Genomic DNA, 21,268 nt, shown 5'->3' on the forward strand with positions numbered 1-21,268 from the left:
GGCCATTCCCCCTCCCTCCCCATTGAATCCTGCCAGACGAAAAGCAGAGGCCTGTGCTGCTCTGCCTCACCTCCCCCAATTCGGCTTTTCACGTTCCCCCGCAGCTCCCATGGCCGCAACCAGCCACCTGAATTATTTACAACCCAGCAGTAAACCCCGGCCATAAACGCAGGCCAAAAGGTGCCCTTTCTTAGGTTCCACGACCCACCAGCTCACCCCAGCCAACAGGATGATGGTAACCATGTATTGATATATCACCAAAGGACCCCACTCTAGGTGCATTCCTCCTGTGTTGCATTAACCTCTGGAATAACCTATTGTAGGATTTACGGGGGAAGATAATATTGCGGTATTGAATGAATGCGGTGTGCGTGGCCTTAGGGCAGAAAGCCAGGGAAGACGTTCATCAATGACACTGGCCACGCCTGGCACAACAGCACCGCCCCGATGAGCCCAGCCGACCTGCCCGGCCCACGTTGGCAACCAGCGACGTCCACCAACCACGGCGAACCACATCACAGCTGCACCTATAGTTAGTCATCGCCACCCAATCCCCATGAACATGTGCCCCCTATAGTGTGTAGGTTCTTGTGACATATTTTGTAAATATATACGCCTGTCTTTGCTAATGTCAGACAGAGCGCTCTCGGAGTTTGCAGAGTCCTTTGCATGCCCTATTTTGACTTATATAAACTCCCATTAAGCTCACCCGCACTTTGTCTTAGCCTTATTCCCATATGGGAGAGTCCATTATTGTCTCTCACTGAGGGGTGGATCGTGCTATCAGGGGACGTTCGCCTTCAGCATATAATGGCAAAGATGGCAGCACCTAGGCATATAATCGCAAAGACAGCAAATGGCGAAAGCGTGGCAAATCTGTATCTATACAAGAGCCAAAACTATTGGCTTTATTGGTGCTTGTTTGTCTGGAAACCTATCACCCAGTTTGGATCTTATCTGAGTTGGATAAGCAGGAAGATGCCATCATATCCCAGTTGCGTCACGGAAGCGGGATGAACTGGGGCCCACTCAGTCAACACACACTAATATAAGAGTGGACGCTTCCGCCCTAGTCTGTATGGGCGTTTGCCTGTGATATGCTTCCTGTGGCTAGGCCTCTCCTGAGGGACCTGTTGACTAGGCAGGGCCTGGAATCTCTCTACACACTTCTCTTATACATACATGCTGCAATAGAACATGGGGTGCACCTCTGCCGGCTGTGCCTGCTCTGTTTCATCACTGCTCCCAGCTGTGCTGGGGTTCCCCATTACTGCACTCTGCCTATCACTCCTAGCACTGTTGTAAGGCTCAGACTGACTGTCTGCCCCCTTTCATCATTCTCAGACATGCTAAAATTCAGGTTCACTGTCTGGACTCTGCCTGTCACCTTTCATCACCTCTCCTAGGCCTGGAGATCACCGTCTGGACTCTGTCACCTTTCATCACCTGTCCTAAGCCTGGAGTTCACCGTCTGGACTCTGTCTGTCACCTTTCATCACCTCTCCCAGACCTAGAGTTCACAGTCTGGACTCAGTCACCTTTCATCACCTCTCCTAGGCCTGGAGTTCACCATCTGGACTCTGTCTGTCACCTTTCATCACCTCTCTTAGGCCTGAGGTTCACTGTCTGAACTCTGTCACCTTTCATCACCTCTCCTAGGCCTGGAGTTCACCGTCTGGACTCTGTCTGTCACCTTTCATCACCTCTCCCAGACCTAGAGTTCACTGTCTGGACTCGGTCACCTTTCATCATCTCTCCTAGGCCTGGAGTTCAATGTCTGACTCTGTCTGTCACCTTTCATCACCTCTCCCAGGCCTGGAGTTCACCGTCTGGACTCTGCCTGTCACCTTTCATGACCTCTCCCAGACCTGGAGTTCACTGTCTGGACTCTGCCTGTCGCCTTTCATGACCTCTCCTAGGCCTGGAGTTCACTGTCTGGACTCTGCCTGTCACCTTTCATGACCTCTCCTAGACCTGGAGTTCACTGTCTGGACTCTTTCTGTCACCTTTCATCACCTCTACTAGGCCTGGAGTTCACCGGCTGGACTCTGCCTGTCACCTTTCATCGCCTCTCCTAGGCCTGGAGTTCACCGGCTGGACTCTGCCTGTCACCTTTCATCACCCCTCCTAGGCCTGGAGTTCACCGGCTGGACTCTGACTGTCACCTTTCATCGCCTCTCCTAGGCCTGGAGTTCAATGTCTGACTCTGTCTGTCACCTTTTATCACCTCTCCCAGGCCTGGAGTTCACCGTCTGGACTCTGCCTGTCACCTTTCATCGCCTCTCCTAGGCCTGGAGTTCACTGTCTGGACTCTGCCTGTCACCTTTCATCACCTCTCCTAGGCCTGGAGTTCACCGTCTGGACTCTTCCTGTCACCTTTCATCACCTCTCCTAGGCCTGGAGTTCACTGTCGCGGACTCTGCCTGTCACCTTTACCCATGCGCCCTAACTGAGCTAGAGCTGCAGTGCACTAATACTGACCAAATACCAACCAGTACTAGCCTGTACTCAGCCAATACTGGTTGATCAATTCTACTACTCACCCCTAGCTCTGGGCCTCACAGTCATAGAGTCTGCCTGTCACCTCATCACTGCTAGGTGTGCTAGGGCTGGAGTTCACTGTAATGGGTTCTCACTTTTCCACACTCCTCACTGTTCTATGGCTGTGGATCTACTCGTTTCCATGATATTTTTATATTTAGTTTCACAAAGGAGTTTGCAGTCCTATGATAGATCCAGAGTCCACCAAGAGGTCGCTGTTCACGCTATCTCACCATCCGCAGATTAAAGGCTAAGTACACGTCATGTCCTCCATAATTCCTCCACACTCCCTATAATAAGCTTAAGGTCCCCCATTCAATTTCCCAGACATCTTTTGAAGATTAAGGCTAATTCCCCTGAAGGATTCCTCAGACCCTTCTTGTTCAATTTTCCAGACCCCTCCGTGATGAAGGCCAGTGCTTAATGGGATAGTGAGCTCAAAAATGTTATTGTCTTAAAAGATGGGCAATAATCAAAAACATATATTAAACACCTTTTTAAAGAAAATTCTCATGTAACATTTTGAGCAAATGTGGCACAAAATGTTTACATGGGGTCATGCATTTTGTCATTTCAAGCAGCCTCCTCTGTTCATGTTAAGCTCTGTCCCGGAGGCTCTAATCAAGTAGCAAATGCCCCCTACTGGGAGTTTGTGTTTACTGCAGCCAGAGCAGAGCTTAACATGGAGAGGAGGCTGCCTTCACTTTCATTTTACATTTCTGTGCTCCCCAAGCCCAGGGAAGCACAGAAAACGTAAAATGAAAGGTAGATCAATTATAAATACTTTGCCGGCTGCCAGCAGAGTTTTCATAATTGCTGCGACTTTCTTTTCTCGTTTGCCGTGATCGGGAAACTAGAAAAAGTCGCAGCAATTATGAATACTCTGCCGGATGCCGGCAAAGTATTCATAATTGCCTGCACTTGACCAAAAAAAAAAAAAAGACCAAAAAAAGGCCAAAAAAAGGTGCGCAATTATAAATACAACGTTGTTGTATTTATGATTGCTGTGGTTCGAAAACCACTGCATTTTTAAAAACATCAACGTTGTATTTATAAATGCTGGTACTTTCGCTTTGAGTCTCCTGGGCTCCCCCGGCTCGGAGGAGCCTGGGAATCGTAGAATGCTGCTGCAGTTATAAATACAACACAGTTGTATTTATAATTGCCGTGTTTTTTTTCCCCAATTTTCTCAAGCTCCCCCGAGCCGGGGGAGCCCGGGAAACTTAGAAGAAAACCACGGCAATTCATAAATACAACTTGGTTGTATTTATAATTGCTGTGGTTTTCTTTGTTAGTCAAAGAAAAAGAAATGCACTTACCGGCAGCAGCCGTCCTGCCTGCATTCTCTGTCCTTGCAGCAATAATGAAGCAAGAGCTGCTGTAATCAAATCTACCAGTAGTTGGCTTTTGCTTCATTCTTGCCGCGAGGGCAGAGATTAACTCGAGCACAGGAGGCTCATCCATTTCATAAAAGGGATGCCTCCTAATGCTTAACATGTTTTGGGTTTGAGCATTATTTGCTCAAACTTTTACATAGGAACTTTCTTTAAAAAAGATGTTTAATATATGTTTTGATTATTGCCCATTATTTAAATTTAAAACAGTAAAAATGTTGAGCGCACTATTCCTTTAATGTGTGCGGGTGTTGACCAGGGCTCGACCCATGTACTTATTTTTGAGCCCCGGTACTTATTGTCTGAGACACAGTGCGATTATGAAGTGGCGATAATCGGTGCATCCATCAACCCCAATGAGCAGGTGCCAGCTGGAGCCTAACCATAGATATGTCAAGACTGTGCGGAGCAGCTCTGGGTGGTGGCAGCAGTGGTGGGGAACTGGCCGCCCGAAGTGTCACATGCGTGCTGGAAATTATTTGGCCCTGGCACTTATTTCTTTCCAAATTAAGCAATGATGAAGGCGATGTGTTCACAGAACTCCGACTTCAAAATGTATCATTTTATGGTTAAGCAGACATCCCATCAACGGCCATAGGAGGACCTCATGGCCACACTTCCGGGTAGGCGGTATTCAATCAGCAGTGGGGATTTATCCAGGTGTGCGTATGCTTCTTCAAAACATTAGAAGGACTTTACTTATAAAATAGGACACTGACAGATACAAAAAGGGACTTTCTAGTCCAGCCCTAAACTGATGATTCACCGTTGGGGCCAAAGTTGTATGGAAGACGGGCTGTTTGTTCTGACCCTTCAATCGGTGGGTTTGGTGAATTTAGGTCCGTCCTCTGTGTCTACGCTTTGCATCTCAATGTTTATTAAGCTCCTCTTCCGACCAATAGCGTTGAGCGATGCTTCCACTGCCGCTCGGATGGTAGGGTAGGTCTCAAGGCGAGCGCTGGCTTCGATGACAGAGCAGTTGCGCAGTAAGCTCACAAGGGCGGTGCAGACCACCTGTGTGGGTGAGAAGAGAATATGCTTCAGGGAGTGTGGAGAGTGGTCTACGGTGCCCAAACTGAATTCATGACCTCCAATAGAAAATTCTGCTTTTTAAAAACGTCAATCCAAAAAGACAATGGGCCTCATTACACGGTAGGCGGTAGGGACATACCGTTACCGGTAAGGGATTACCGATATCGGTAAATCCCCTCCCCAATCACGACCCGGACATACCGCTATTAGCGGCACCGCAAAGTACGGTGGCACTATTAGCGGTAAGTCCGTGAGCGCGCGGCCCCTCAGACCGGAAATAGCGGCATAGCGCTAATATCACGGCATCGCGAGCCATGCGTACATGGCAATACCGGCATGTACTAGACCCAAAGAACCCTTACCGGCAAGGCGCTAATACCGGCATCGCGAACCACACGTTAAAAGAGCACAGCAGAGTTCCAACCTGCCACAGGTGGACAAAATCAGCACAGGTGGAGGCAATGGAGACTGGCAGCACAAAAGAGCACACCACACCCCTCCCCACACCCATTCCCACACCAAGATGGATGCAATACTAGCAGCATTACATGGGCTAGAGGACATGATTGCTGTGCAGCAGCTACAACAACAGGCAGCACAGAGGAGACGCAGGAGGAGGAGGAGGAGGGCAAGACAGGCGCAGCAAGCACCACCAGTGCACCTAGTGATACCACAGAGGCAGCCACCAATTCCCAGGATCAGAGCCAGTCCAGTCAACCTAACCCCTGAGCAGATACACACCCTGTACCGTCTGGACTGGGATACCATCACCACCATAGTAGACATGATATACAACGACATTGTGAGTCTCATTGACATCCGTACTGCCATCCCCCCTCTACTGAAGGTAGTAACAGTGCTCCACTTCTTGGCCACAGGCACCTACCAGCATACGGTAGGTCAGATGCATGGCATATCACAACCAGTATTCTCACGCACACTGAACCAGGTGCTCGATGCCCTCCTGCAGCACACAAGTCAACACATATACATGCCACGGACTGCCCAGGAGATCTCCAACACCAAAGTAGGCTTCCATACACTGGCAGGCATCCCAAGTTGCATTGGGGCCATCGACTGTACCCATGTAGAACTGGTGGTCCCACATGCCAATGAGGTAGTGTACCGTAACAGAAAGCAATACCACTCCATCAACGTCCAAATGGTATGTGACTCCAATAAGATCATCACACATTGCTGTGCCCGATATCCCGGTTCAACCCATGATGCAATGGTCCTGCGGAACTCGACAATACCACGATACATGGAGCGACATGCTGGACAACGTTCGTGGCTACTTGGTGAGTAGCAGGCTGACCACATGTCAGTGTGATGTGGATTGTGAGTGGGGGGGGGAGATGCATACCCCAACTGGGCGTGAATGGGGGGGGGGAGATGCATACTCCAACTGGGCGTGAATGGGGGGGGGGAGATGCATACTCCAACTGTGCGTGAACTTGTGTCATGAGAAGAATGGACATACATATTTGCATCACTGTACAGTGAGGCAGCCCACAATGGACCAGAGACAAAACCACATGCCGGAAGTGAGTGCCACGGCAAACATATCAATCCATTACGCCAAACAGGCCATTCCAAACAACATGCACACCGCACAACACACCATTCCCCCATTACACAAATCAGCAACATGCATATCAAAATCACAACTGAAATGTACGCTAAACTACATCAGAAATGGTCCGCGCACATGAGTGCATACAAATGGATCCCCTGTAGCCATTGTGGTGAGGCACACCCGTACCCCACCACAGAATTGCCATCAAACAGCATGGGGACATCAACTAAGGAATGGCAGTGTACTAGCAGTGTGGCACTAACGTTGCCAGGGCCAGGAAACACAAATCACTTAAACTCTGGCGGGACATGGCAATCCCTGCTGTATGCATGCATGGTGCATGTCCACTTGCAAGGACCACCTCACCTTCCCACATTGCAGTTACCCTGATTGCCATGCGTGCTTGGATCAGTGGATGTCGTTGAATATGCAATGTTTGTTTGTGTGACATGTGCACGCTCCACATTATGTAGACACTTACACATACCCATTGTTGCACCCATGCAGGTGATGCAGGTTATCCCCTGAAGAGGTGGCTCCTTACCCCTGTGCGGAACCCACAGAACAGGCACGAAGAGGACTACAATCATGCACACACCCGTACCCGCGTGGTGATCGAGCAGACATTCGGCCTATTGAAGGAACGCTTCCGGTGCCTCAGCAGGTCGGGCGGGGCACTCCTGTACGGGCATGAGAAGGTGGCCAAGATCACCATGGCATGTGTCATGCTTCACAATATGTGTATCAGACGGAATGTGCCAATGCCCCCTGACATAGAACTGCGACCACCGTCTGAGGATGATGACGGGGATGAGGATGGAGGAGAGGGGGCTGCAGGTCATGCAGGTGGCGATGCCCATGAGGGACGTGCTGTGCGGCAGCACATGATAGACCATTGTTTCTGATGCACATGGATTAGGAGGGTGCAATTGGTGTTCAGCTCAGGGCACGGGGTGTATGGAGGACATGATCACAGTGCACCCTTCAACAATAATACACACATACACAATTATCAATGTCCAGTCATGTGATTATCCATGCCATTACGTCTGTATTGAGCATTATGACATTCAAACGTGCATGTACCCTCCACCCAAAACACCCTCACCCCCCTCCCCCCACAACTCCCCCAAACACCCTCACCCCCCTCCCCCCACAACTCCCCCAAACACCCTCACCCCCCTCCCCCCACAACTCCCCCAAACACCCTCACCCCCCTCCCCCCACAACTCCCCCAAACACCCTCACCCCCCTCCCCCCACAACTCCCCCAAACACCCTCACCCCCCTTCCCCCACAACTCCACCGAACATGGTGTGCACATCAGTGCTGCATTAGTTCCCAAGTGTCAACAGGGACAGGCTGGCCCTACTTCCCTCCTCCACTACCACCATTGGGGGGTTGTGAGTCTGACCGCCGCAAGGACCGGCTGGACCTGCGCAGGATGGTTGTCTGGTCGGAGCTAGTAGACGAGGGCGTGGCTGGTTGATCTGCTCCCTGTGAGTGACGCATGCTCTCCATCGCCTCAGCAATGCGCGTTAGGACCTGCCTCACAGCGGCCATCTCCTCACATAGGCGCGTCGTGTTGCTGTCCATGGCAGCTTTCATGTCCCTTGACAACCCCCGGATCTCCTCCCTGGTCGAGGCAGCCTCGCTCACTTGCCGGGCAACCAGGGCATTGAGCTCCTCCTGGCGCTGGCGTATCAGGCTCATGGTGTCGTCTGCGGCCCTGCCCCTGTTACTCCTCGGCGCAGCTTGCTGCATGTGGCCGACATCAGGTGAGCTCGCCACGGGACTGAATGACCCATCCATTGCATCTCCGGCATGCACCTCATGGATGTTGCCATTGGATGTGTTGCATGGGCTGTGGAGTGGGGACAGCTGGGGGCTGGGTGTACGCTGCCCTTCCGGTGTCGGACATGGGTCGTCCACATCACTCATAGGTGCCGTGGCTGCTGCTTCCCCAACGGAGCTATTGGCTGCGGACGGCGTGCCTTCTGGCACTGGCTCCTGAGTGGTGGGGGTGGGTGGTGGGGGTGCTGCCACAGTGTCGGATGGCATTTCGACCCTTGGTGTGGTCGTTGCGTGGGTGGCTTTTGTGCGCTGGGCCACTCCAGATATCCCAGTGCCCCTCGATGTACTGGGCCTGGTGCCTGCATCCTTTCCCTTGGCCTGCTTTTTGGGTGGTGGGGCCTGCGTTGCAGCGTCCAGCTCCTCACTGTCAGATTGTGACCCTGTGGGGGAGCAAGACAGGGATAACATCAGTGATGGGTCAACGTGCATCATGCATATGTTGTTGTTGCTGCAGTTCTTTGCATTTGGACATCTACTTTGGGCCTGCAGGTTGTTGGCCAGATGGGTGGGTCATCCGGACATGTGTCAGGGTGACACGTGTGTGAGGTGCTGCATGCATGTGGTTGTGTGGGGATGTGCAGGGCATATATGCAGGGTTGTGTACATGTGTGTGTGATGACCCCATCCATTAGCTGATTCCCAATTCACATTTAGGGGAGGGACTCATGCTTGGCATTGCTGTGTCTTGCGTGGTCACTCACCTCCGTCTGACGTTGTTGCCACACCACACTCCATTCGGCCCACTCCCTCGATGGATTCTATGCCAATGGTGCTGGCACATGTCTCCTCCCACTCCTGCATCTTCATCGGGGATCCACCTCCGCCTCCTGTGCCCATGGCCAGATTCCTGTTGGCCGATAAAATGCTGCGTACACGGAGGCGCAGATCATCCCACCGCTTGCGCACGTCCTTTACGGTGCGGGGGGTGGAGCCCACCGCACTGACTTTCTGCGCCACCTCAGCCCAGATTTCCTTTTTTCTCAGGAGTGCCGGGCGCCGCATGTCGCTAGCGAACACTACCTCTGCATTTGCAGCCAGGGTGTCTGCCAGCATTTTCAATTCCTCATTTGAGAAGCGTTCTTTGCGCTGGCGCGCATCGGCTTTCTTTAGGGCCTTGGGCATTGTTTGTTCTTCTGGGATGTGGTTTTGCCAGTCGTGGTGTTGCTGCAGGTCCTGAGTGCAGGGGATGGCAATGGATTGTGTTTTTAAAGATGGCCGCCGGGCTCTTTCCCGTTCCGGTGCGATGACGCTATTTCCGGTTCCGGTGTTTTACGGTGACCGCTAATAGCAGTGACCGCTAATAGCAGTGACCGCTAACAGCGGTGGCCGCTAATAGCGTGCAGCATGAGGGCGGAGGTGCTATCAGCACTTTGGTCGGAGCCGGTAAGGTGCTTTTCCGCCATGGCGGTGGGGTCATTTACCGTCATGGCCCTATGCGCGTGTCCGCTGACTCGTGATGTGACGCTATTAGCGGTCTCCTACGATGGCGGACACGCTAATGGCGCCATGACGGTAAATCACATTTTTTAGCGCCTACCGTGTAATGAGGCCCAATGTTTCAGTTTGGCAATGCCATAATTCCTCTCCCCATTGTCGTTCAGCAAAGAAATGACTAAATACACCAGCTGAACTGAGCTGCAGAGCAGTGATTATTCCACATGTGTAGAAAGGGTAGATTAGTAGAATGAGGGGGGTATATGAAAGTGTGAAAGAGAGGTGGCTGGAAGACTTCTCCCTCATGCGACAGAAAAATAAGTCTGTAGACAGAGGGAGGAGAGCCGGGAGTGGCAGAGAAGATAAAAGCATGAAGATGGGTAATGAGGTTCAGAGAGTGGGAGGCTACTAGAGAAGAGGCAGAGTCTGTATGACAAAAGGTGGAGAGCCAACAGTGGCAGAGAGGATAAAGGGCTGAGGATGGTGAGTGAGGTTTGGAGAGTGGGAGACTGCACGGAAAAGAAGAGGCAGAGTCTGTGTGGCCAAGAGTGGCAGAGAAGATGAAGGCCTGAGGATGAGCAATGAGGTTTGGAGATTGGGAGACTGCAAGAGAAGAGGCAGAGTCTGTATGACAAAAGGTGGAGAGCCAACAGTGGCAGAGAAGATAAAGGGCTGAGGATGGGGAGTGAGGTTTGGAGAGTGGGAGACTGCACAGAAAAGAAGAGGCAGAGTTTGTGTGGCCAAAAGTGGCAGAGAAGATGAAGGTCTGAGGATGAGCAATGAGGTTTGGAGATTGGGAGACTGCAAGAGAAGAGCAGGAGCCAGTACGACAAAGGTTGGAGAGCCAGGAGTGGCAGAGAAGATGAAGGCCTGAGGATGGGCAGTGAGGTTTGGAGATTGGGAGACTGCAAGAGAAGAGCCAGAGCCAGTATGACAAAGGTTGGAGAGCCAGGAGTGGCAGAGGAGATGAAGGCCTGAGGATGGTGAGTGAGGTTTGGAGAGTGGGAGACTGCACGGAAAAGAAGAGGCAGAGTCTGTGTGGCCAAGAGTGGCAGAGAAGATGAAGGCCTGAGGATGAACAATGAGGTTTGGAGATTGGGAGACTGCAAGAGAAGAGCAGGAGCCAGTATGACAAAGGTTGGAGAGCCAGGAGTGGCAGAGGAGATGAAGGCCTGAGGATGGGGAATGAGGTTTGGAGAGTGAGAGACGGCACAGAAGAGAAGCGGCAGAGTCTGTATGGGCAAGAGTGGCAGAGAAGGTAAAGGGCTGAGGATGAGGAATGAGCTTTGGAGAGTGGGAGATTGCCCAGAAGAGAAGAGGCAAACTGCTTAAGGTACTGTACTGAAATGTTCACAAAAACACGTCCACTCAACCTGACTGAGTGGGCCCGGCCACCTGGCAGCATTCTCCACCCCCACCTATTATTGATGCCCTCCCACCAGGCATTGATTTACGCAACACCAACCTCCAACACCGCACTAGCCCTGGCCATGTGCCGTCACCTGACCCACCTCCTACCACCCACTACTTAGCCACACTTTAGCCACAGGAGTCCCATCCACCACCAGAGAACCTCTGACCACACATCTCCGGTGTGTCCTCCCGAACACAAGATCCCATACTGCCCATGCCCATGAGATCCTTGCCCTTATCACAGTGTAAAACCGTGACCTCCTGGCCCTGACCGAAGCATGGCTAACTCCCACTGCAGGACCAATGTTATCCATTGCTGTCCCACCACGCTATGCCATGATCCGTTGCGACAGGTTGCCCAAAAAAGGTGGGGGAGTCGCTATCATCTACAAGGATTCCCTCCCGCTGCGCCGCATCAACTCCTCCCCCTACCTAACAGTGAACTACTCTCAGCAAAATTGAAATTCTCACATAACGCCAATACCACCATCCACCTCATCTATCAGCCGCCCGGCCCTATTCACACCTTCGAGGATGACCTCATTCAACTCATCTCGTCTAATCCTAAGCCTACCACACAACTCCTGCTCCTAGGTGACCTCAATCTGGGCTTCAACGACCTTTCCGACACTGAGGCTACCGTCCTGTGCAATTCTCTGGAAGCCCTAGGCTGCACCCAACTCATCACTGAACCTACACATTCCCATGGTTGCATCCTAGATTGGCTAATATTTCACAACAGCAACATCACCATCGTATGACACCACCCATTCCTGTGGTCTGACCACCACTCAATCTCCTTCTCCATTCCCACTCCATCACTTCCTCCAAGCCAACAGCCAGTCCAGCTCTGAACATGGCCCGCAGTTCCCACAACCTGACCTGTGATCGGGATATCCCTCTCCTCAACATACCTATCCAATGTCGGATACCACCGCCTTAGTTTAGCACTACAATACCTTGCTACGCATGACGATAGATCAAGATACCCCCTTCAAAGTTAACAAAATCAAACATACCGCACACCTTAACTCCAGGTTCACCTCTGACCTTTGCTCCACCAGAGCTGCAAAAAGAGCAGCTGACGCTGTGTGGGGCAAAGAGCCCACCGCTGCCAACAAAGCCTTCCTTGCTAACATTTTGCACTACTACAAACAATCCATCTCACCTGCAAAGCAGCCATCTACAACGAGAGAATCTCCAAAGCTGCCTCCAAAGCTGCCTCCAGCTCCCGTGAACTATTTTCCACCCATAAGGAATTGGATACCCCGTATCCCCACCCCCCTCCATCACAAAAGACAACGCCTGGTGAAACAGCATCCAAGATACCCTCACAAGAAAAATCCCCCAACTTCAAGGAACATCAAAGCAAAACAGTCTTCCGTACAGCCCCCTCACCTCCACCTTCAGCTCCCGCCCTCCGTAGCTCTACAACAATGGAGCATGGTCTTTCCACTAGTTCATTTTATCTTACTTTCAATCCAGTATGTACCAAGTCCATTATTCTGTTGCCGGAGTACTCTACAGAATAATGAACTTGGTACATACTGGATTGAAAGTATGATAAAATGAACTAGTGGAAAGACCATGATTCTATGTTTCCACTTAGAGGCTCCCCTTGGGTCATCTACCTCCGTGGCTCTACAGCCACCCCCTTCCAGTTCCAGCCCATCTGCACTGCCACTCTCGCCAGCATCATCAAAAGCCTCAGCCCTCCGGCTGCAAGGGCGATGCCTGTTCAGCTTCTCTGTTAAAGGAATGCACAGAACCCCTTCTCCCCCTCATCACTACCATTATCAACACCTCCTTCGCCACTTGCACAGTCCCTGTTTCGCTCAAATAATCTTGGATCGCCCTGTTAAAAAGAAACTCTCTCGACCCGGCAACCCTCACCAACCACAGACCACCACAACTGTCCCCTTCCTCCTGAATATCATTGGCATAGTCACATACCTACAGATTCAATCCTTCCTAGAGCTTCACCACATCCTGGGAACCCCGACAATCGGGTTTCTGCCCCAAACACAGACCAGTAAAAGCCCTACTACACTTGAAGAACCAGCTTGACACCGCCAACGACCAGGGCACCCTCTCACTCCTCTTACTACTTGACATTTCGGCCGCGTTCGACCTTGTGGACCACAAGATCTTATGCAAAGCCCTCTCCACCTCAGCCCACTTCTCCTCAGCTGCTGCCAACTGGATCTTCTCCTTTCTGACCAACAGATCCTTCTGAGTCTTCATTGGGGAGGCTGCCGCCAACCCCACGCCCACCTCCTACGGCGTACCACAAGGATCCTGCGTATCACCTACACTTCATAACGTGTACACCAAACCTCTTTTCGACCACCTAGATGTTCTTGGCATCTCCTACACTAACTATGCCAACAACACACAAATCCTACCCTTATAGAAAAACACACAAATCATCATCCCCCTCACTGGCAGCCATCTCAAAGACTCCCTCAGAATAAACACCATCTACGAAACCATCCGGTCCTCTGCCTCAGTGACGAGAAAACTGAGCTGCTCATCATTGGACCCCCGGCCCGCCTAGCGAGACTCCATGAGGCATACACAACCTTCACAATTGAAGGCCATAAAATACCCGTGGCATCCTCTGTGAAGACCCTATATTTTTACCTGGATTCCTCGATCTGCATGACCCGCCACGTCAACCACATTGCCTCCTCCTCAGGGTTCGCCACCAAACTCATCAACGCTAGAAAACCTTTCCTCACCATTCAGAACCGCCATGAAATTGCCTGTGCCTTAATCGGCTCTAAATTGGATTACTGCAAGTCGCTACTTGGTGGCAGATCTGAAAATCTGCACAAACTACAAACAATACAAAATAACGCCCTCTGGGCTGCACTAGACATTACCAAGCCTGCCCACATCTCAGATGCCAGAATATCTGCCCACTGTCTACCCGTCAAGGACAGAATTAAGTTTAAGATCCGTCCATCACCCACCAGCGCATCACCAAGGATGCCCCCCAATACCTGGTCAAAAAAATCAAATGTCACTCCTCGACCAGACCAGTAAGATCAGCCTACAAACACTGACTTTTCATGCAAAGATACAACAGGAAAAGAGCTGGAGGGGCAAGCTTTCTGGTCCGTGCTCCGGCCCTTTGGAATGAACTTCCCCCCTACCTACAAAATGAACCTACATACAACACCTTCAGGAAACAACTGAAAACGCATCTCTTTAACTGACATGCCTGCTCGTATGTACCTTCCCCTTGCACCTTCTGTTTTCCTGTTCTGTAACCAGCGTCTGGATGTCGACTGGCATTGTGCGCCTCTTATAAATGTACAAATAAATAAATAAATAGAGTCTGCATGACAAAGTGTGGAGAGCCAGGATTGGCAGAGAAGATAAAGGACTGAGGGTGGGGAATGAGGTTTGGAGAGTGGGAGACTGCACAGAGGAGCAGAGGCAGAGTCTGTATCACAAAGGGGGGGGGGTGCCAAGAGTGGCGGAGAAGATGGACTGAGAAGGGCAGGAGTGCTGCGACGGAAATACAAGATAATTAAACGGTCAATCAAATAAAGTGAAAACTTTGCACCGTATTATCTGACATTTATGTGTCGCCACTCTTTTTTGAGATATATTTGTGGAGTCCAGTTTGAATTATTTCTATGTAGTTTTTATTATAGCGCTCACACTCCTGTCCAGCTGCTTTGGGGCACTCTGGGGGATTGGGGAGGTGAGGTAAGAAGAATGTTGGTTCATTTATTGTCTTACACGGTGCTGGGCTGGGTTGAACATGGGTAGAACGCTTTTCTATAAAGGTGGGTTTTGTGTCCTTGCCGGATTTTGCTAACAAAACGTCTGTGGAGCAAGACGCAAGAGGGGCCTAGTTGCCAACATGGCCCATTCCAATCTGTAGCTGCTCATCCCCTCCTGGTTCTTTTCTTTGCATTCTGGGACATGCAGTTCCACTTTTCCCATTGGAAAACTCAGACTACAAGTCCCAAAATGCAAAGAAAAAAATAGGACTGTATAAGCACCTACAGATTGGAATCGGCCATGTTGGAATGGCAACTACGGCAGAGCGTCACCCAAGACCCTCAAATCCTCCATCACTGGCCACGGGTGGCAGAGGAGCCACAGACCACACCCTGGCATACATAATGCTCCAGGCTGCTTGCCATTGTCTTCCTTCATTTCAAAGAAGGCAAGATGGAAAGAAAGGGGAACAACATTAATAAAAGAAACATAGAAAGGAGAGGTTAGGAGATGGAAAGAAAGAAAGAAAGAAAGAAAGAAAGAAAGAAAGAAAGAAAGAAAGAAAGAAAGAAAGAGAAAGAAAAAGAAAAAGAAAAAGAAAGAAAGAAAGAAAGAAAAAGAAAGAAAGAAAGAAAGAAAGAAAGAAAGGAAGGAAGGAAGAAAGAAAGAAAGAAAGAAAGAAAGAAAGAAAGAAAGAAAGAAAGAAAGAAAGAAAGAAAGAAAAAAAAGAAAGAAAAAGAAAGAAAGAAAGAAAGAAAGAAAGGAAGAAAGAAAGAAAGGAAGGAAGAAAGAAAGAAAGAAAGAAAGAAAGAAAGACAAATAAGGGACGAGAAAAGAAGATGGGAAGAAAACAAGGCTGTCACCAGGTGAAGGCCTACACACAGATGAGCTGTTTACACATGAATAAGCCGCTGCCACCACCTTACCCTTACACCGCTGTAAAGATGTGGACAATAAAAGAACTTGTGGAGCAACATTGACACTGCCTCCAACTCCTTACTGTGTCGAATGGAGAATGGCGCTAATCAGTGGACTATGTGCTCAGTAAGGCTGTAGCCTGTGTGTCCCCTAAAGTGGCGACCCTTTACCAACAGAGAGTGCTAGGCTGGCAGAGGACAGGAGAGACTAGGATGAGAGAGGGCTACAGAGAGTGGAGCCGGGGCAAGTAGGGTCGGGTGCTGCCTCATCACCTGCTCTTTCGCCGACGCAATCTCCACGTGCTTGGCGACCTCCGCTTCTCTGATCTCCTCTGACAGAACCTCTGTCCCATAGATGGATCGCAGCAAGGTGTCGCTGCAGCGGGCCTGAGACTGTCCCGAGAGCCTCTGTAAGGGGGAGAGAAACAGAGACATTATTATCATTAACAGTGCACTCACCGCAACAACAAACAACGAGGTCTGACATTGATCCGATACTCGCACCAAAGGGCATCACTTCTCTCACTATCCTACTCCCTCCCTCTGCAGCTCACTAACCCAACCCGCCTTCTCGATGACAGATCCATCTGAGCGCCTGGGGACCAACTCCGTTGGTGACGGTGCGCGGTACAATTACCTTTAACATTTAACACACCTTAGCAGTTTTTTACATAATCCGTCATGCTGCACTCCTCTCATTTCCAAGGACTGTAATAGCAGCGGTTCGCATGACCCAATTTAATGGTACCCAAAAGTGTACCTTTGGTGCAACGGAGGGCTGAAGTCACACATGCCAGGATTAGAAGTTGGTGCGTGCAGGCTATCCCCATGTCAGAGACGAGCGCCTATCTCGTTGAGCTATCCGACCGAGTGCCACCCAACCTCGTTCCCAGGTGAACGAGTACATGGATGCTTGGAAATCATGGATGCCATACGTGAATGAATCCCAGTGAGGAAAGGGGACCTGCCCAAGACTGCACAGTGTGTCAGTGGGTGCTAATGGAATGTTTCCATGGACGGACAAGGTTTGCTATACAAGACAGCAGGGCAGATTACATCGGGGGTCGCATCCTTATCCTGAGGTCTGCACCGCCACCCATGTTAAGAGACACCCACTTTGCTGAGGAACACAAATTGCTCAGCAGGATCGACCTGCCGCCTCAGTTAACATTGCCTTAATACTGCAAAATTCCAAGGACATGTCCCGGTGGTAGTTGTTCTTGGCCCAAAAGGAAGGGCCGAGCAAAGCAGTGGATTTAACTAAGACCAAAGGCCATTCCCACCTGGTATTTATCTGAGAAACGGGGTATTACTTCTATTGGGGAATTCCACCCTTTGAGTGTAGAATGTTCTGTTTAAAACTAGGTAAGATAAAGGAGAAACATTGGACTGCTGGTACAGAAGGCTTCCACCAGCCATTATGATGATGGCTCTTATTCCTGTGTTGAGCTCTTTAATGTACATGTCATAACACCCGACAGTGCCAAGGGGATGGGCTGGCTTTAGGATGCGCTCTGTAATGTTCATGCAATAACATCTGATAGCGCATGGCCCTTGTCTTTGGGTCAGCTTTGTATCAAACCTTCTATAATATCCACATGTGATGCGACCTGGCAGAACCTGGATGACGGCCATTTCATTAAGTTGAGGTCTGAAATGTACATGCAGTAACACCCGTCAGTACCTTAAGTATGGCCTCTTTTCTTGGCCAAGCTCTGTAATGCCATCCTATAAAAGCCAATGATAGCTGAATCATATGCCTGGTTCTTGGGCCGAGTTCAGTAATGTAGGTCTACAAAAAGGTGTATAGTACCTGCAGGACAGTCACTGCTCTGACAAAGAGTTTGGAGTTGCTGACCCGGAAGTCCACCATGTAGTTGCGGAAGACTTTGCCCTTCAGCACATGGGCCCCAGTGCTCACTGTGTTGAGGATCCACTTTGTGCTCAATTCCCTCTGGAACTTCTGCAAAACCAAGAGACGAAAACAGATTTATGGAAAAGGAGGTTAAAAAAGAGGCCAATATTAAAGTATCGTCAGGACCACCTCTAGAGAGCCCATCGTAGAACACGTCCCCAAATCCCTCTCGAAGACCTGGAAAACCAAGTGGCGAAAACAGACTACTCTTAAAGATCACCAGGACCACCTCTAGAGAGCCCATCGTATAGCACCTCCCCAAATCCCTCTCGAAGACCTGGAAAACCAAGTGGCGAAAATGGACTACTCTGAAAGATCACCAGGACCACCTCTAAAGAGCCCATCATAGAACACCTCCCAAATCCCTCTCGAAGACCTGGAGAAACCAAGTGGCGGAAACAGATTATTCTGAAAGATCACCAGGACCACCTCTAGAGAGCCCATCGTAGAACACCTTCCCAAATCCCTCTCGAAGACCTGGAAAACCAAGTGGCGAAAATGGACTGCTCTGAAAGATCACCAGGACCACCTCTAAAGAGCCCATCATAGAACACCTCCCCAAATCCCCCTCGAACACCTGGAAAACCAAGTGGTGAAAACGGACTACTCTGAAAGATCACCAGGACCACCTCTAGAGAGCCCATCGTAGAACACCTTCCCAAATCCCTCTCGAAGACCTGGAAAACTAAGTGGCGAAAACAAACTATTCTGAAAGATCACAAGGACCACCTCTAGAGAGCCCATAGTAGAACACCTCCCCAAATCCCTCTCAAAGACCTGGAAAACCAAGTGGCAAAAACAGACTATTCTGAAAGATCACCAATACCACCTCTAGAGAGCCCATCGTAGAACACCTCCCCAAATCCCTCTCGATGACCTGGAAAACCAAGTGGCGAAAACAGACTATTCTGAAAGTTCACCAGGACCACCTCTAGAGAGCCCATCGTAGAACACTTTCCCAAATCCCTCTCGAACACCTGGAAAACCAAGTGGCGAAAACAGACTATTCTGAAAGATCACCAGGACCACCTCTAGAGAGCCCATAGTAGCACACCTCCCCAAATCCCTCTCAAAGACCTGGAAAACCAAGTGGCAAAAACAGACTATTCTGAAAGATCACCAATACCACCTCTAGAGAGCCCATCGTAGAACACCTCCCCAAATCCCTCTCAAAGACCTGGAAAACCAAGTGGGGAAAACAGACTACTCTGAAAGATCACCAGGACCACCTCTAGAAACCTCATCATAGAACACCACCCCAAATCCCTCTTGAACACCTGAAAAACCAAGTGGTGAAAACAGACTATTCTGAAAGTTCACCAGGACCACCTCTAGAGAGCCCATCGTAGAACACTTTCCCAAATCCCTCTCGAACACCTGGAAAACCAAGTGGCAAAAACAGACTATTCTGAAAGATCACCAGGACCACCTCTAGAGAGCCCATCATAGAACACCTCCCCAACTCCCTCTCGAACACCTGGAAAACCAAGTGGCGAAAACAGACTATTCTGAAAGATCACCAGGACCACCTCTAGAGAGCCCATCATAGAACACCTCCCTAAATCCCTCTCGCAGACCTGGAGAAACCAAGTGGCGGAAACAGACTATTCTGAAAGATCACCAGGACCACCTCTAGAGAGCCCATCATAGAACACCTCCCCAAATCCCTCTCAAACACCTGGAAATCCAAGTGGCAAAAACAGACTACTCTGAACGATCACCAGGACCACCTCTAGAGAGCCCATCATAGAACACCTCCCCCAATCCCTCTCAAATACTTGGAAAATCAAGTGGTGAAAACAGACTATTCTGAAAGATCACAAGGACCACCTCTAGAGAGCCCATCGTAGAACACTTCCCCAAATCCCTCTCGAACACCTGGAAAACCGAGTGGTGAAAACGGATTACTCTGAAAGATCACCAGGACCACCTCTAGAGAGCCCATCGTAGAACACCTTCCCAAATCCCTCTCGAAGACCTGGAAAACTAAGTGGCGAAAACAAACTATTCTGAAAGATCACAAGGACCACCTCTAGAGAGCCCATAGTAGAACACCTCCCCAAATCCCTCTCAAAGACCTGGAAAACCAAGTGGCAAAAACAGACTATTCTGAAAGATCACCAATTCCACCTCTAGAGAGCCCATCGTAGAACACCTCCCCAAATCCCTCTCGATGACCTGGAAAACCAAGTGGCGAAAACAGACTATTCTGAAAGTTCACCAGGACCACCTCTAGAGAGCCCATCGTAGAACACTTTCCCAAATCCCTCTCGAACACCTGGAAAACCAAGTGGCGAAAACAGACTATTCTGAAAGATCACCAGGACCACCTCTAGAGAGCCCATAGTAGCACACCTCCCCAAATCCCTCTCAAAGACCTGGAAAACCAAGTGGCAAAAACAGACTATTCTGAAAGATCACCAATACCACCTCTAGAGAGCCCATCGTAGAACACCTCCCCAAATCCCTCTCAAAGGCCTGGAAAACCAAGTGGCGAAAACAAACTACTCTGAAAGATCACCAGGACCACCTCTAGAAACCTCATCATAGAACACCACCCCAAATCCCTCTCGAACACCTGAAAAACCAAGTGGTGAAAACAGACTATTCTGAAAGTTCACCAGGACCACCTCTAGAGAGCCCATCGTAGAACACTTTCCCAAATCCCTCTCGAACACCTGGAAAACCAAGTGGCAAAAACAGACTATTCTGAAAGATCACCAGGACCACCTCTAGAGAGCCCATCGTAGAACACCTCCCCAAATCCCTCTCGAACACCTGGAAAACCAAGTGGCGAAAACAGACTATTCTGAAAGATCACAAGGACCACCTCTAGAGAGCCCATCATAGAACACCTCCCTAAATCCCTCTCGCAGACCTGGAGAAACCAAGTGGTGGAAACAGACTATTCTGAAAGATCACCAGGACCACCTCTAGAGAGCCCATCATAGAACACCTCCCCAAATCCCTCCCAAACACCTGGAAATCCAAGTGGCAAAAACAGACTACTCTGAACGATCACCAGGACCACCTCTAGAGAGCCCATCATAGAACACCTCCCCCAATCCCTCTCAAATACTTGGAAAATCAAGTGGTGAAAACAGACTATTCTGAAAGATCACAAGGACCACCTCTAGAGAGCCCATCGTAGAACACTTCCCCAAATCCCTCTCGAACACCTGGAAAACCAAGTGGTGAAAACGGACTACTCTGAAAGATCACCAGGACCACCTCTAGAGAGCCCATCGTAGAACACCTTCCCAAATCCCTCTCGAAGACCTGGAAAACTAAGTGGCGAAAACAAACTATTCTGAAAGATCACAAGGACCACCTCTAGAGAGCCCATAGTAGAACACCTCCCCAAATCCCTCTCAAAGACCTGGAAAACCAAGTGGCAAAAACAGACTATTCTGAAAGATCACCAATACCACCTCTAGAGAGCCCATCGTAGA

At 50.0% G+C, this 21,268-nt stretch overlaps 1 protein-coding gene across 2 annotated transcripts in view; it reads right to left on the minus strand.

Moving 5' to 3' along the window:
* Nucleotides 1-4,476: 4,476 nt before the first annotated feature.
* Nucleotides 4,477-21,268, minus strand: part of GCKR (glucokinase regulator) — a 460,619-nt gene continuing 443,827 nt past the window's right edge. For both annotated transcript variants that reach the window (XM_069605446.1, XM_069605445.1), the window contains 3 exons: nt 17,715-17,864; nt 16,175-16,309; nt 4,477-4,949 (listed from right to left, as the gene is read on the minus strand). In XM_069605446.1, the coding sequence (XP_069461547.1) occupies nt 4,749-4,949; nt 16,175-16,309; nt 17,715-17,864 (486 nt within the window). In that variant the 3' untranslated portion in view covers nt 4,477-4,748. The remainder of the gene's footprint in view (nt 4,950-16,174; nt 16,310-17,714; nt 17,865-21,268) is intronic.

Source organism: Ambystoma mexicanum, chromosome 4p, assembly GCF_040938575.1.
Source record: "Ambystoma mexicanum isolate Mex_15411 chromosome 4p, UKY_AmexF1_1, whole genome shotgun sequence".
Classification (NCBI taxonomy): Eukaryota; Metazoa; Chordata; class Amphibia; order Caudata; family Ambystomatidae; genus Ambystoma; species Ambystoma mexicanum.